A 13,803-nucleotide genomic window follows, 5' to 3' on the forward strand; every position below is an offset into this window, starting at 1 on the left:
TCTCTTCATCTGTCTCAGTCTGTCTATCTACCTATCTGTCTGTCTGTCTGCCTATCTGTCTTAAATCCTCCCAATACAAAAATAATATTAATAATGCTAAGATAAAATAGAATTTAAGAATGTTTTTGGAAAATAAAAAGAAAATTATACTTTATTTTAAAATCTTTATTGAACAGAAACCTACTTTTCATTGTTGATTCTTGATAAATAACTTAAAGGTTGATTACAGTCAGTCTAATAAAGGAATGCATGTTTACTTAGAGAATAACACTCTTACTAAACTTAAATATACACTTGATTGACTAACAACAACAATACAGAAAAAATTATGAAATTATTTTAAAACTTCTAAATAGTTATCATCAATTCAACAATCACTTGAAATGAGGTACAATTCTACATACTGACAAATGCTTAATAACATGTTAACAGGCATGTAGGGGTAATCATCTCTATACATTATAAGGTCATCTGGTAACATGTAAAATCTAAGTATCACATAAATCACTTGTTGAAGGAGAAGAATGAAGAAATGGAGGAAGAGGGAGAGCAAGAAAAAGCAGGAAGACATTTTATAAAAGATCATCATTTTCAGTATAAAGTCTGTGGAATTTGGCATGTAGTTTCACAGGTTTGTTCCATGGTGGGGTCATATAACCTTTTTTATTGTTCGTTTTTCTCACTTCCCCCTGGACTTTATTTTTGGAAGTACTTTCTTTCTGCTCTTCCTTTTTACTGAGAGATGCGTCCTTATCTCTTTTCATTCTTTTCTTCGGACTTTCACCTCCATTTTCTGCTGGTGTATAATGTTCCGTTTTCTTGGTGTTTTCCGGATTGCTTTTTCCTTTATTCTCACTTGTAACATCCTCTCTCTGTCTTTTTTTGTTTTTCTTTTCTGTGTCCCTTTTTGCATGTTCATCATTTTCATTTTCAAGGTCTAAAACACTTTCGCCATCAACACCTGTCGGCAATTCATTTACTGTTGCTTTAGATTTATTCTTTTTGTTTTTTTTCTTTTTGACCAAGTCTGAGCAGTCATGGTGACCATTTACCTGAGGAACATCTAGTGTTGCTATGACAGTTGCATTTCCATTACACATTTTAATGTCTTTGTTGGTACTTGTTTCCAAAGACATGTCCCCTACTTGATGTTTTGACTTTTTCTTTTTACTCTTTGTGTTAAGTAAATTGCTGTCAATATCTTTATTTTTTCTTTTCTTTTTCTGTGAGACAATTCCTTCCTCAGATTTAATAATACATGTCTCATTTTCTGCTCTCGAGATGGAGCACCCTTCAATTTCAATATCAGGGAAGGGTAACAGATCACATGTAATGAAGTTATCTTTTTCCTTTTTGTGCTTTTTCTTTTCTCGTTTTATGGGAAGCGACAAGCCATCATCAACTTTTTGTCCCATATTGTTGGTGGATTTGTGTTTTTTATCAACTACAATATCAAGATCATCAACCTCAGGCATTTCTTGAACAGGATGCATTTGAAGTTTCTTCTTTTTGGATCTTTTCTTTTCTTGGTCTTCAGAGACATCTAGACTTTTAATTTCCCTGGTTTCTTCTTCAATTTCAGGGAACTTTTTTCTATTCTTTTGATCCTCTGAGTCATCCCTTTCTTTCTGTTCCTTTTTCTTCTTCTTAGAGCTCTTACTCCCATCTATTCTTTCCTTGACAGATTCTTTAGATACCAGACTGTCAAGATCAGGAATTTCCAGTTCAGAATCTATTAACGAGCACTTCAGTATAGAAGCCTTTGAGGATGCATTTTTTGTTTTTTTGCTATGGGACTTTGACTTTGAAGAACTGGTCTCTGAAACAAGGACACCATTCTCATTTCCAAGGTCTGGGAAAGGAAGGTCACTACATAAATCTATCCAATACTGATCACAGGTTTCTTCATTCTCAGTCTCTCTTATGTCACTTTTATGTTTGTTCTTTGATTTGGAGCTGTGGGACACCAAGTTTGTTTCCTCTGTCTTTTCACTGTCTTTATCTACTGACCTTTCTTTCCTCTTTTTTTCCTTTCTTTGTTTGCTTTTCTTTGATGTTTCATACGCACTACCATCAACTCCATCTGAATTTGGAATGTCATCTACCTGCACTGATGGTGATATTGTGATTTCTGCTTTCTTTTCCTTTTTCTTCTTTTTAGATTTGAATATTTCTACACCTTTTATAACTAACTCACTATCTGCATCTTTCAAACCTTCCAATGCACCAGCTTTTTTCCTTTGCTTACCATGATTACCTTTCTGACTTTCATCGAGAGCTGTTGCAAATGAATCAACATCTGTATTTCCTACCTCACTTGTCACCGAGTCCATCCTTTGATTTTTGTGTGCAACAACTGTTGTAGATGCATCACCATTTTCTGTGGTTTTGTCTTTATCTTTATTTTTCTTGGCATTCTGCTCACTTATGTCCAGAACTGCTGTGGTTCCTGCCACAGAGGAATTTTCTGGTAACAGATCTGAATTACTAATATCTTTCCGTAATTTGGAAGTATTGGAACTCTGTATGCTGGTCTTCTTCCATCCCGGTGATTCAGAATCTTCATTTGCATCAACACTCAGAAGAGATTCACTGGACAATCTGTCTCCTGCAGATTCTGCAGTGACAAATGATGCATCTGAAAGCTGTTCACTTTTTGCAGGTCTTTCACATATAGCATCTAGTATTTCATGTTCTTTATTGTTGGCCACCAATGTGATGTTAGATACAGTGCTCATATTATGAACTGTAACATTCTCTCTTTGTTTTTGGGTCAGCGAAGGATGCATATCACTCAATCCTTTACCATGACCGCTTCCCTTATTCTCCTTGCAAGCCAGTGATGCATATTCCATTTCTTCCTGTATTGAGCCTTTTGATGCATTTAATGGTAGTACCTCTAAAGTCTCCTTTTCTTTATTTTTTTTGCACATTTGTTCTGATTGTGCACAAGTGCCTGAATAGTCTTGCAGAGCTGTTAGTGAACTATATATACTAAGAGATGTCTGCTCTTGCTCACTTTCACCACTTGTATTAGACACAAAACTGCCACCTGATGCACTGCCACAACTTCGACTTGATTTATTAAAGCTTTTAAAATTTGGTGGACTAGTTACAACTAATTCTTGACTTGGCCCTATTGCTTCTTCACTGTCACTAGTTTCCTCATGAGAAGACACTGCTGTGGGTGTATCAAGACAATTTGAATGAATAATTTCCTGCACAGCACATTTAGGAGACGCAAACTTGTCATTGTCAATGTCACTAAACTCGACTACAGCACCCTGAACAATAGATGTAGGATTGCCAACTGTAACAGATTCTTGTTTTACAGGATTACCTACTTCTAATGTACTTGGAGAGGCCGGCTCTTGTTCAATATCCTCATACTGTACCTCAAAGTCTTTATATTCTTTTTCTGAAAATGGCGATTTTAGTTCAGTTTTACAAAATGTGAAGTCTGTGGTATCTGTAACATCTGCTGAGGAAACAAGCTCTTGGGCATTTTGGCTGAAAGGCATGGGTTCCTGCTGTCCCTGAGTCAGGGAGAAAGGGACACTGTCTTCACTATCTTGTGTGCCAGTATCCTCACATTCCACTTTAAAATAATTCTTTCCAGCACTTAGGCCCCACCCGTTTGCATTAGTTACATCTGTTACCTCTGATGTTGATCCTACAAGAGAATGGGAGTATGTTTCTTGGCTTTGGGTTTCTTGAATTACGCATTTCCCTTCACAGATATCAAGTGGATTGCTGTTTGTTTCAGTTAAAGTTTCCTCAACAAGACAGTTGTTTTGCTCAGAAGCAGTCTGGCTGTCCATCACAAATTCATCAGGGTTAATGTGTGTTGGGAGGGCAGTATAACAAAAATATACACTATCATTTCCTTCATTGACCAGAGGACTTTCATTCTGTCCTTCGGAACTCCCACCTTTGTATCCGCTGGACCTGTTCTCTCTTGGCCTTTGACCACAAGGTAAGTGATCCTCAGGCTCTGAACTTGAACACTCTGCTGTCTTTTCCTGTGTCTCTTCAACAATGTTAGTACTGGATACATCTGTAGAACTTTTCTTATTTCTACGTGGGGTTTTTACTTGCAAACTGAATTCACTTTTACTAGCCATACTTGTCATGGAACTTTCTAAAGTATATGTTGTGTTCAGTGAGGAACTGATACTTTTCCTCTTAAATGTAGTTGCGTTTTTTGCATTAGAATTACAAGTTATATTTGTTGCTTCTTCAGTGACTTCATTGACAGTAACATACTCCTCAGCAGAAGAACAATTCAACTTAGAAACTGCAGTGTCATTATTCAAATCAGACCTTTCTTCCTTAACACAATCATCAGGATCTTCACTACTTATATCAAAGTCCTTCTGTTTTTCTTCTACAGTTCTGTGTTTCTCTTTTGCCTTTAACAACTTCAGTTTATTTTTCTCCTTCCCCCGTAACATGTCTCTCTCCTTAAGGGTTGGTTGCAATGCAGGACTTTCTCCAAGTGAATTATCTAATATCTGTTTATTTCCAGGTCTTACCTGAGTACTGGTTAAAAGAAAATCTTCGTGAAATGAGATGTCAGAGCTCAAGAAACTAGTTTCTCTTTCTTCTTCATCTAAGGATAGCTTACGATTACGAATAGGCTTCGTATTCCTTGTAAGTGGAGTAGTGAGAGGTGTTACTTTGCTGGCAATGGTAGATTTTTTCTCCTTCACACCACTGAGTTCTGCAGGTTCCCTGGAGTGTCCTTTCTGTTGACTCTTCTTATTGTCTTTACCTGTCTTTACTGTGGGTTGCAGTTTATCTTCAGAAAGTTGCACATCATATAATGCTTTCTTCTTGGCCTTTCTCTTCCGTGTGCTGGCTTCCTTTTCTCCCGTTTTCGCTGGAGAGCTGACCTCCACTTCTTTTTCTTCCGTTTTTGTTGGAGAGCTGACCTCCACACTGCCAAGAGATGTCTGAAATCTTCAAAAGAATGCATGTATAACTATCCATGTCTGTATGTGTGTATGCAGTGTGTATGTGTATTTACGAAACAAAGTTAATGCTATTGATTAAAAGATACATGAAAAGAAATCCCTTTTACAAAAAGAAGAAGAAAAAAGACCATTCATTTTAGACTATATTTTACTTATCACCATAATGAACTACAAAATGTCACTGGGAATATCTTAAGTTAGAACCCTAACTAAGAAATCATATGTCCCCCCCCCCCCAAAAAAAAATAGCTTGTAGCAAAAATGCAGAAACAAATGGAGAAACAGAAACTACAATTACTCTATATAATTGTAACTTCTGGAAAAGCTAGGTCCAAATCTCATCTTTTAAGGTGGTCTTTAGCCCAATGTTGATGGGCTTTCCTCCTGCTGAATTCGACCAAGCCTTGGAGTTACACCTCACATCTGTGGAGGCCGTAGCTAAAGAGCAGCCACACACAGAGCCAAAGAAGTGGTCTGTTTAGGGGGTACAACTCAAAGAGCTTACTTAACATGAATGGTGCATGTCTTTGCCAACCTGCATTTGGGCTTGACTTGCTATGGCAAACTTAGAAACACACAATGAATGTAAAGTTAAGTGAGCAAAACTGGTACTTACTCTGATTTCTTCAGACTGTAAGCCAAGAACTTATCTAAATAAGGTTTTTGTTGATATAATGACTCCTTCAATTCTTTAGATAACACTTTGTAGTTGGCTTTCTTGAGAGTTGCTATGGCATCAAGAACATAAATTTGATCTGGAAAAAAAAGAAAAAAGAAAAAAGAAAACAAATATTCATCCTTAGAATTAGACTAATTTCACTAAAACAATGTAGAAGAAAATGATTTAACGAATGCTCTGTGGTACTGTAGCAAACAAAACTTTATCAACTCACTATATAATCAGATATTACAATAACTTTTTCATAAGGAATTTGATTGTTTAATTTATTCTTATTCTTATTATCATCATTATTTCACTTACACAGAACTTTTTTTTCTTTGAACATTGATTTGGTAGAAAATGTCTTCAACTTTGCATGTATTCAGAAAGTTTAATTAGTCAATCCAAAGACAAGTCATTGTATAAGAGGAATAAAACTGTTGGGCTTATATATGTATATTCTACATAAACTTATTTGTCTCTAAAGAGGGTTATTTACATTTTTATTTAAAAATATTAATCCTTAGGCCCGTACTTTTAAAACCTTCGCCAGTGCTGGCGTTCACCTGGCGAAGCTTCGCCAGGCGAACCTTTGAGTGAGGGAGGCCTTACTTTTAAACCCAACGTTCGCCAGGCGCTAACATCTTGCATTCCCGCTAAATCTAGCGCAAATTTGTTTACATCTGCAGTGCACATAACATAACCTAAACTTAATTATTAACCTCGAGAGAAGACGAAAATGTTGTTTCCGCAATAGTCTCACTTTATATTATAACAAAGGAGTTAAAATTTAACTTTATGCTATAACAAAGAAGTTGAAAATATCTTTATACTATAACAAAATTAACTTTATAGTTTATGCTATACTGCACTTCATACTATAACAAGGTTTACTTTATGGCCCGTACTTTTAAAACCTTTTGCTTTTTCTCGCGTTATTTTTTCATTCGCCGAAGCGCTAGATTTATCAGGAATCAAAGATGTTAGCGCCTGGCGATCCCTTTCGTTCGCCAGGCCTGGCGAACACCTGCCTTAGTTTAAAAGTAAGGTGAACGCCAGCATTGGCGAAAGATTTTAAAAGTACTTTATACTATACTATATCAACCTTATACTTTTATACAAAAAATAACTTTATACTTTAACAAGAGTTTAAAAATTACTATTTTACTATTCCTAACTGATGTAAGATATTGAACTGTAGGCCTACAAGGGTATCATTAAAGACACCTCATTATAGGGCGATGGAGCACTACAGCTATATTTCTATAGCCAAAAGTAAACATGCCGCCATAAAAAACACTTCTGGTAATATTTGTGAAAAGAACATTATCCTTACAACCAAAATAACAACAACCTAAATCTAAATAAGTCATCTCGGGGGTGGGGGGTTGGGGTAGGAGGGTAGGAATACAGTTGATGTCTTGAGCTCTCGACTGGAACATCGAAGGTCTTGAAAAATATACGTATATACGTTATTTCATAACAAATTATGATTTTAAGATATTTTATAATTTCAATGTGATTCCTACATCCTATCATACACAAATATGTTACTAATTTATAATTTGAAAGCATGAAAATGGTATTCAAATAGCTCTCTTCGCCAGGCTGTTCCAATATGATCTTTCGCCAGCCCTGGCGAACGTTCGCCAGGCATGATTTTAAAAGTACGAAATTCCGGATCGCCCGGCGAAACCTTTCGCCAGCCCTGGCGAAAGGTTTTAAAAGTACGGGCCTAAGAGTCCATCAAAGAGAAAGGGAAAATTCTTACACAGAAAAGTTAAAGTCTTATACTTAGCCTACTTAGTGTATAAGATATTCATATGAGATATATATACTGTAGGCCTTTAAATTGTATGAGCATTCTTGCAATATCATGACATTTTAATCATTGTAACAGAATACTACATATTAATAAAAATCCATTTCATCTCCCTCTTTCCTTTAGTCATTAAATCAAGTAAAACTGAAAGCTGATTATCTATATATTCTAAAATCTCTGAGAAATAACCTCTCATTCTAATTTAAAGGAATATTAGCATGCATTCTTATCAAATGTCTAAACAAACCAATATATAATATTTACTTACTGTAACAAAATACATGGGCAGAATACACATGGTGAAAGATGACCTGTGCTTTTTCTGGGTGAAGGGAGACGGGAACAGTCACCCAAACATAATATTTCCACAAAGGTGTTACTCTTTTAGAAACTTGTCTCACTGATTTTCGACTTTTACGGCAATATTGACACTTCCAGCATCTGCAAGTTCAAGGGAAAAGAGAGGTAAGCAAGTTATTTCTAAAATTCCTTTTTAGCATTATAATATATATGCAGATCCTAAAATTTTCAACCCAAAACAGTTTTGCATAACACAAAACAAACCTTATCCAGGATGAATAAAATTTACGTAGAAGGTGTGTGAGAGTCTGCCATGGTTGCAGTTTCCACCGCCACTCTTTGTACTCAAGCAAGTTTGTCAAAAGGTTCAGAGCCCTTACCAGTGATTCCACTTGTATATCTGCAAGAGAAAGAAAATTATACACAAACTGTAATGAATCTGAGAAAAAAAAAAGAATCTTAACCCATTAATACCAGCCATGGCACATATGTACATGCTATGTCCACTGTGATTCTAGTTTACCAATTATGCCTACAGATAGATGGATCCCTAAGTACTTCAGTCACCAAGGAGTCGATTACTAGTCCCATCTCATCTGTTTATCCTTTTCCTTGATTTTCAGAATGATTTATTCTTATTTTTTATTGCTATTAGTATTCTTAATAACTTTAAAATAATCATAATGTCAGTAATAAGAATAACTGTACTGATATTAAACAGCATTACAAAAAGAAAAGAAAGAAAGAAAGAAAACAACTTGAAAACTCAAGGGAAAATCAGGTGAGGTCACACAGGCCTAATAATTGACTCCCTGGTGACTAAGTGCTTGAGAAGCCAGCTACAGTAAGGGTTAAACACTGACTCATGCGTTGAAAAAAAAAAGACAAAATGATACACATAAACATTAACCACAACACAATAATGTCATAAAAATGCCATAAAAATCCCCCAAATCTGTGGGCATTGTGGCAATTTGAGTTGCCATTGTGAATTTCCTACCCTAATGATGGTGCCGATTATGATGATGATGATGATGATAATAAGAGTAATACTATAAATAATAGCAACAACAACAACAACAAAATTAATAATAATAATAATAATAATGATAAGAGATATTTACCTGATTTCAAGCCACAACTTTGTGATTCTGTTTCTGCATCACTGCTCTCATTCTCAGACACCTTGCTCTCTATCTCATCACTATCAACGGCTGTTTCCGTTCGCTTCCATACTTGTTCATCACAAGCTGAAAAATTGTGTGCGAGGTATGACTTAGTATGGCAAATTGTTTGTTTCATGTCACACACAAGGAGAGGGAAAGTGAGAGAAAAAGAGAGAGGCAAAGAGAGAAGGAGAGAGAGAGAGAGAGAGAGAGAGAGAGAGAGAGAGAGAGAGAGAGAGAGAGAGAGAGAGAGAGAGAGAGAGAGAAGAGAGAAAGAGAGAAAGAGAGAGAAAGAGAGAAAGAGAGAAAGAGAGAAAGAGAGAAAGAGAGAGAGAGAGAGAGAGAGAGAGAGAGAGAGAGAGAGAGAGAGAGAGAGAGAGAGAGAGAGAGAGAGAGAGAGAGAGAGAGAGAGAGAGAGAAAGAGAGATAGAGAGAGAGAGAGAGAGAGAGAGAGAGAGAGGAGAGAGAGAGAAAGAGAGAGAGGAGAGAGAGAGAAAGAGAGAGAGGAGAGAGAGAGAAAGAGAGAGAGGAGAGAGAGAGAGGAGAGAGAGAGAGGAGAGAGAGAGAGGAGAGAGAGAGAGGAGAGAGAGAGAGGAGAGAGGAGAGAGAGAGAGGAGAGAGCGAGAGGAGAGAGAGAGAGGAGAGAGAGAGAGGAGAGACAGAGAGGATGGAGGAAGGGAAAGAGAGAGAGAGAGAGAGAGAGAGAGAGAGAGAGAGAGAGAGAGAGAGAGAGAGAGAGAGAGAGAGAGAGAGAGAGAGAGAGAGAGAGAGAGAGAGAAGGATGTAAAGTATCAAAAGATACACAAATGTATGACACAATGCAATTAGAAAATATCCAACATTTCTTTTAATAATTGATTTCGCTCCCAATGCCGCCTTAAATTACTCAGAAATAGTCATTCCCTTCATGATTTTCCAAGACGTAATCTAAAACCTAAAGTCACAATCATAAATCTTCCTCTTTTTAAATTTGCATTATGTACGGAGACTATCTACTCAATATCAGCACCTATGTATCTTTCTAATTGGCACTGTGTTCATAAGTCCAATTTAAATGTTCTATGAAAAAAAAAAAAAAAAAATAAAGAAAGAAAAAAAATAAAAAATAAAAATAAAGAGAAATAACCAAAAAAGGAAAAAAATACATCTCAAGAACCACACTTTCAACAATATCTAAAGTTCAAAAAGAAAGAAAGAAAGAAAAAAAAAGAATAGAAAAGAAAAAAAGGGTTGTTTCACATACTAACAACAGCAACCAAAAAAGGGGGTCTCAGCCACTCAAAAGACGAGGGTAATATCCTTAAAACTACTTACAAATAACCAAACAAAATTACATATAACAACGCAAAGATTCCAAACCTTCAATAAAAACCTATAATGTATAACAAAAAAGAAAAAAGAAAAAAGAAAGAAAGAAAGAAAGAAAGAAAAAAAAAAAGAATCTGCAGGGTGCTAATGATGTGCCAAATACCTAAGCTGCTGCGAGTACAATGGTTTAACAAAACATTTAAGCGTAATTACCTTCGACCAGAAGTCTATTCACGTATTCCAACGCAAGAGGGTGTTCTGGGCAAACTCTGGTTATCTCCTGTAAAAAAAGAAAGAAAGAAAATTAATTGGCAGATAGGGAGAAAGAATGACGGATAGATAGAAAGACAGATAGGTAAATAGATAGATAGAGAGGTAGGATGGGATCAAGGGAAAGAGGAAAAGAGGGAAAGAAGGAAAGGGAGAAGGAGAGAGCGAGAGAGAGTATACCTTCTTTATCCTATCATGCAATTAAACCACTCACGCCGGGTACATTTTGTAGCCAAAATAAAAAAATCCGGGCGGCTACAAAATTCGGCAGTCGGAGCTTCCCCGGAGTCTGTTCGCCCGCCCGGCCACGCGCCGCTGCTGTGTCGGAGCGCAGCCCCGATACAGCGTCACACTGGCGGGACGCCCGGCAATGTTTATTATTTCCGGTGTCTCATATATGTGACACCCGGAACGAATGGGTTAAATAACTTTAGTTTTAAGATGCTGTCTTATAAAAATAAACCCTAAAATGGCAAAAGAAGAAGAATGTATGGAGACAGACAAATAACAGACAACTGGAAACTTTGTACTGTTTATGCAAAATTAAACTGCAAACATCCAATAAAACATACCTTCAGTGCAGACATCTGAGTCTCATCACTGTTAGGCACAAAAGTTCTTAGAAAATTATAAACTAAGTGTTGAGCTGGTAAATGTTGAAGGTTCTTGCTGACATAATCCTGAAGTACGGAGAGTGCCGACTCCGGACCACGCAGTTCATTCTCCAAGTCCAAGTAAGGTACTATGATCCACTCTACCTGAGAAAGAGAAAAAGGAGGTTGAGATTCATAAAGCTAATGGTTATTTGTGCAGTGAACATACAACAAAATGCTAGAGTTAAGTATACCGCTGACTGCTCCAACTTCCCACAGTTTTGTAGGTATTTCAACCCCTTCCAACCAGGTGACATGCACGTACATGCCATGGCTGTTGTGGACCAAGTAGCAGGTGGCATCTCATCATGATCATTCCCGTGTTGTCGGCCCATCAGACAGAGCTTGTTTTTCTCTGATGCTCGTGGCATCATTTGTATGGTGAAACTTTTAGGCAAAAGCAACTAAAGTGAGGGTAATCCTTCACATTTCTAATATAATTTTTAATGATATCAAAATATAAGCTGTTAGGTGCCAATGTTACGCGCAACCTACCAAATGAGCCAGGAAAAAATATATTCTTATTAAACAAACTATAATTTTCAGTCTATAAACAGAGCAAATACTGTGACTAGACCTCTCTAAAGGTCAAAATACCAATCTAAAAAAGTGGTTATAAGGTCAAAAACAAAGAACTCTGAAACTGACCTTTTCATCCGCCAAAGGACTGTGACCTGAGCATACATGAATCTTCTAATGAGGAAAAAAAAAATCACACACACACACACACACACACACACACTTACACTCTCTTTCTTTTTCTCTAACTTTCAGCTGACTGTTGTCTTTTTACTACATATATACATATTCTAATGCCTTTTTTATGGTTGTACACACATGCACATGCACATGCACACACACACACACACACACACACACACACACACACACACACACACACACACACACACACACACACACACACACACACACACACACACACACACACACACACACACACACACACACACACACACACACACACACCACCTCCTTTCAAATTTAATATTTCATAACACCGAGATCAGGTACGAAATATAATACAAGGTCTCAACACGCTTTAACCTGGAAGTCACTCTCCAAAAGAAGGACACCAACCATATATTTGCTGAATATCTGTGAAATGTTTGCTTTGATAAATTTAAGGCCTTCAATTCCATCCTGGATATGATATGTATCTGATTTACAACAATAAGCTTATCTACAAAATGCGTTAAAAATCATAGCCATAGAACTTTTATCTAACTTTGAATATGCGCTACCACAACAGAACTAATGCATATAGCAAGTAAATCAAATTCCTTCCAAAATATACTTACTGGCTCGGCAAGATTACATAAAGCTCTCCTCAGTGCTGAATGTGCTTCGGTAACCAATCTTTTGTTGGTGTCTTTGCTTCCCTCTTCATTCTCTGCAAGTTAAATATAAAATCTTAATGAAAAACTACCATACAAAGAAAGTGTCTAAGTTAGAAGAAAAGAACTGGTATCTGGATGTGGATTTTAGATAGTTCAGAAGTGGAAATCTTATTCTGTGAAATTTGTGATAAGTTAATAAAGTGGAAATCATATTCTGTGAATTTAGTATTAAAAGAGAATAAACAGCACTTCACCAAAAACTGGATATTTGACATCAATCAACTGGCAGCCGGGAAGATAAAGTACAAAAGGCACTTCATAAAAATTAAAATGATTGGTCTTTTTCTACAGAACTGGCTTCTACTGTCTTCATTAACTATTAATATTCTATTACCCTTAAGTAAAGTACTTTTGCATATATCTTAAAAAACTACAACAGAAGAATAGTTTACTTATATACCCTCCTTATCAAAGAGTACAAGTAAAATACATATCCTAAGTCTTTTTGATAAATATCTTGTTAAATGTAAATATTTGATGCTTAATATCATTTTTCCAAACATCTATTGCACTAACATATTCTATTAACTATACTACACATTATGTAAAATATATATATCACACTATATATCTCCAGTATATTCATTAACTCTATTTGCATTGTGCCTACTCAATACTTCACTGATATTATTTGACTTATGGATAACTGATATCAAGTACCTGAAACCTCTCATTTTGAGATAATAACACAATGATTTACACTTAGCTTCCTAAAATGTGGTAATCTCCAAATATTAAGCATACTGGAAATCTATTAGCACTGAACTATTAACTAACGTTTCAGTTAGAGGTAATTCTACAAGCAACAAATGAAACCACTGGCCTACACCTTCAAAATTCAACCTGATTGACTATTCTTTAACTGACTTTTTACATTATTGATAATAATATATATATATATCTATTCAAGGAATGTGGTAACAAGGTAAGATCATGTAAGACTAACAAGTAACTGCGTGACTGAGTGCTTGTCAAGCAGTGAACATAAACAAAATTAGCAAAGCATAACCACAGCGGACTGTTTATGTAACAAATGTTAATGGGTCAAAACAAATTACAAAAGAAGAAGGAATTAGGAAAGGAAGGAAGAAAAGGAAGGAAAGAGGGAATTAAGGCTTTACGGAAGGAAGGAAGGAAGAAATAATGAATCACCTTCATCTGAAAAATCTTCTGAAATGGCTGCACTTTTATCTTGCACTGTAGAGGAGTCTTGATTGGCGTAAGTGCAA

The 13,803-nt window shown here is 36.2% G+C and overlaps 1 protein-coding gene across 1 annotated transcript in view; it reads right to left on the reverse strand.

Moving 5' to 3' along the window:
- Positions 1-429: 429 nt before the first annotated feature.
- LOC113805989 (uro-adherence factor A) overlaps positions 430-13,803 on the reverse strand; it is a 17,976-nt gene continuing 4,602 nt past the window's right edge. The window contains exons 5-13 of the mRNA XM_027357076.2: positions 13,727-13,803; positions 12,476-12,567; positions 11,076-11,261; positions 10,447-10,513; positions 8,884-9,009; positions 8,024-8,159; positions 7,728-7,900; positions 5,593-5,731; positions 430-4,962 (exon numbers count right to left, since the gene is read on the reverse strand). The exon at positions 13,727-13,803 is cut by the window's right edge and continues 122 nt beyond it. Coding sequence (XP_027212877.2) covers positions 573-4,962; positions 5,593-5,731; positions 7,728-7,900; positions 8,024-8,159; positions 8,884-9,009; positions 10,447-10,513; positions 11,076-11,261; positions 12,476-12,567; positions 13,727-13,803 — 5,386 coding nt within the window. The 3' untranslated portion in view covers positions 430-572. The remainder of the gene's footprint in view (positions 4,963-5,592; positions 5,732-7,727; positions 7,901-8,023; positions 8,160-8,883; positions 9,010-10,446; positions 10,514-11,075; positions 11,262-12,475; positions 12,568-13,726) is intronic.

The sequence above is a fragment of the Penaeus vannamei genome, chromosome 2 (assembly GCF_042767895.1).
Source record: "Penaeus vannamei isolate JL-2024 chromosome 2, ASM4276789v1, whole genome shotgun sequence".
In the NCBI taxonomy this organism is placed as follows: Eukaryota; Metazoa; Arthropoda; class Malacostraca; order Decapoda; family Penaeidae; genus Penaeus; species Penaeus vannamei.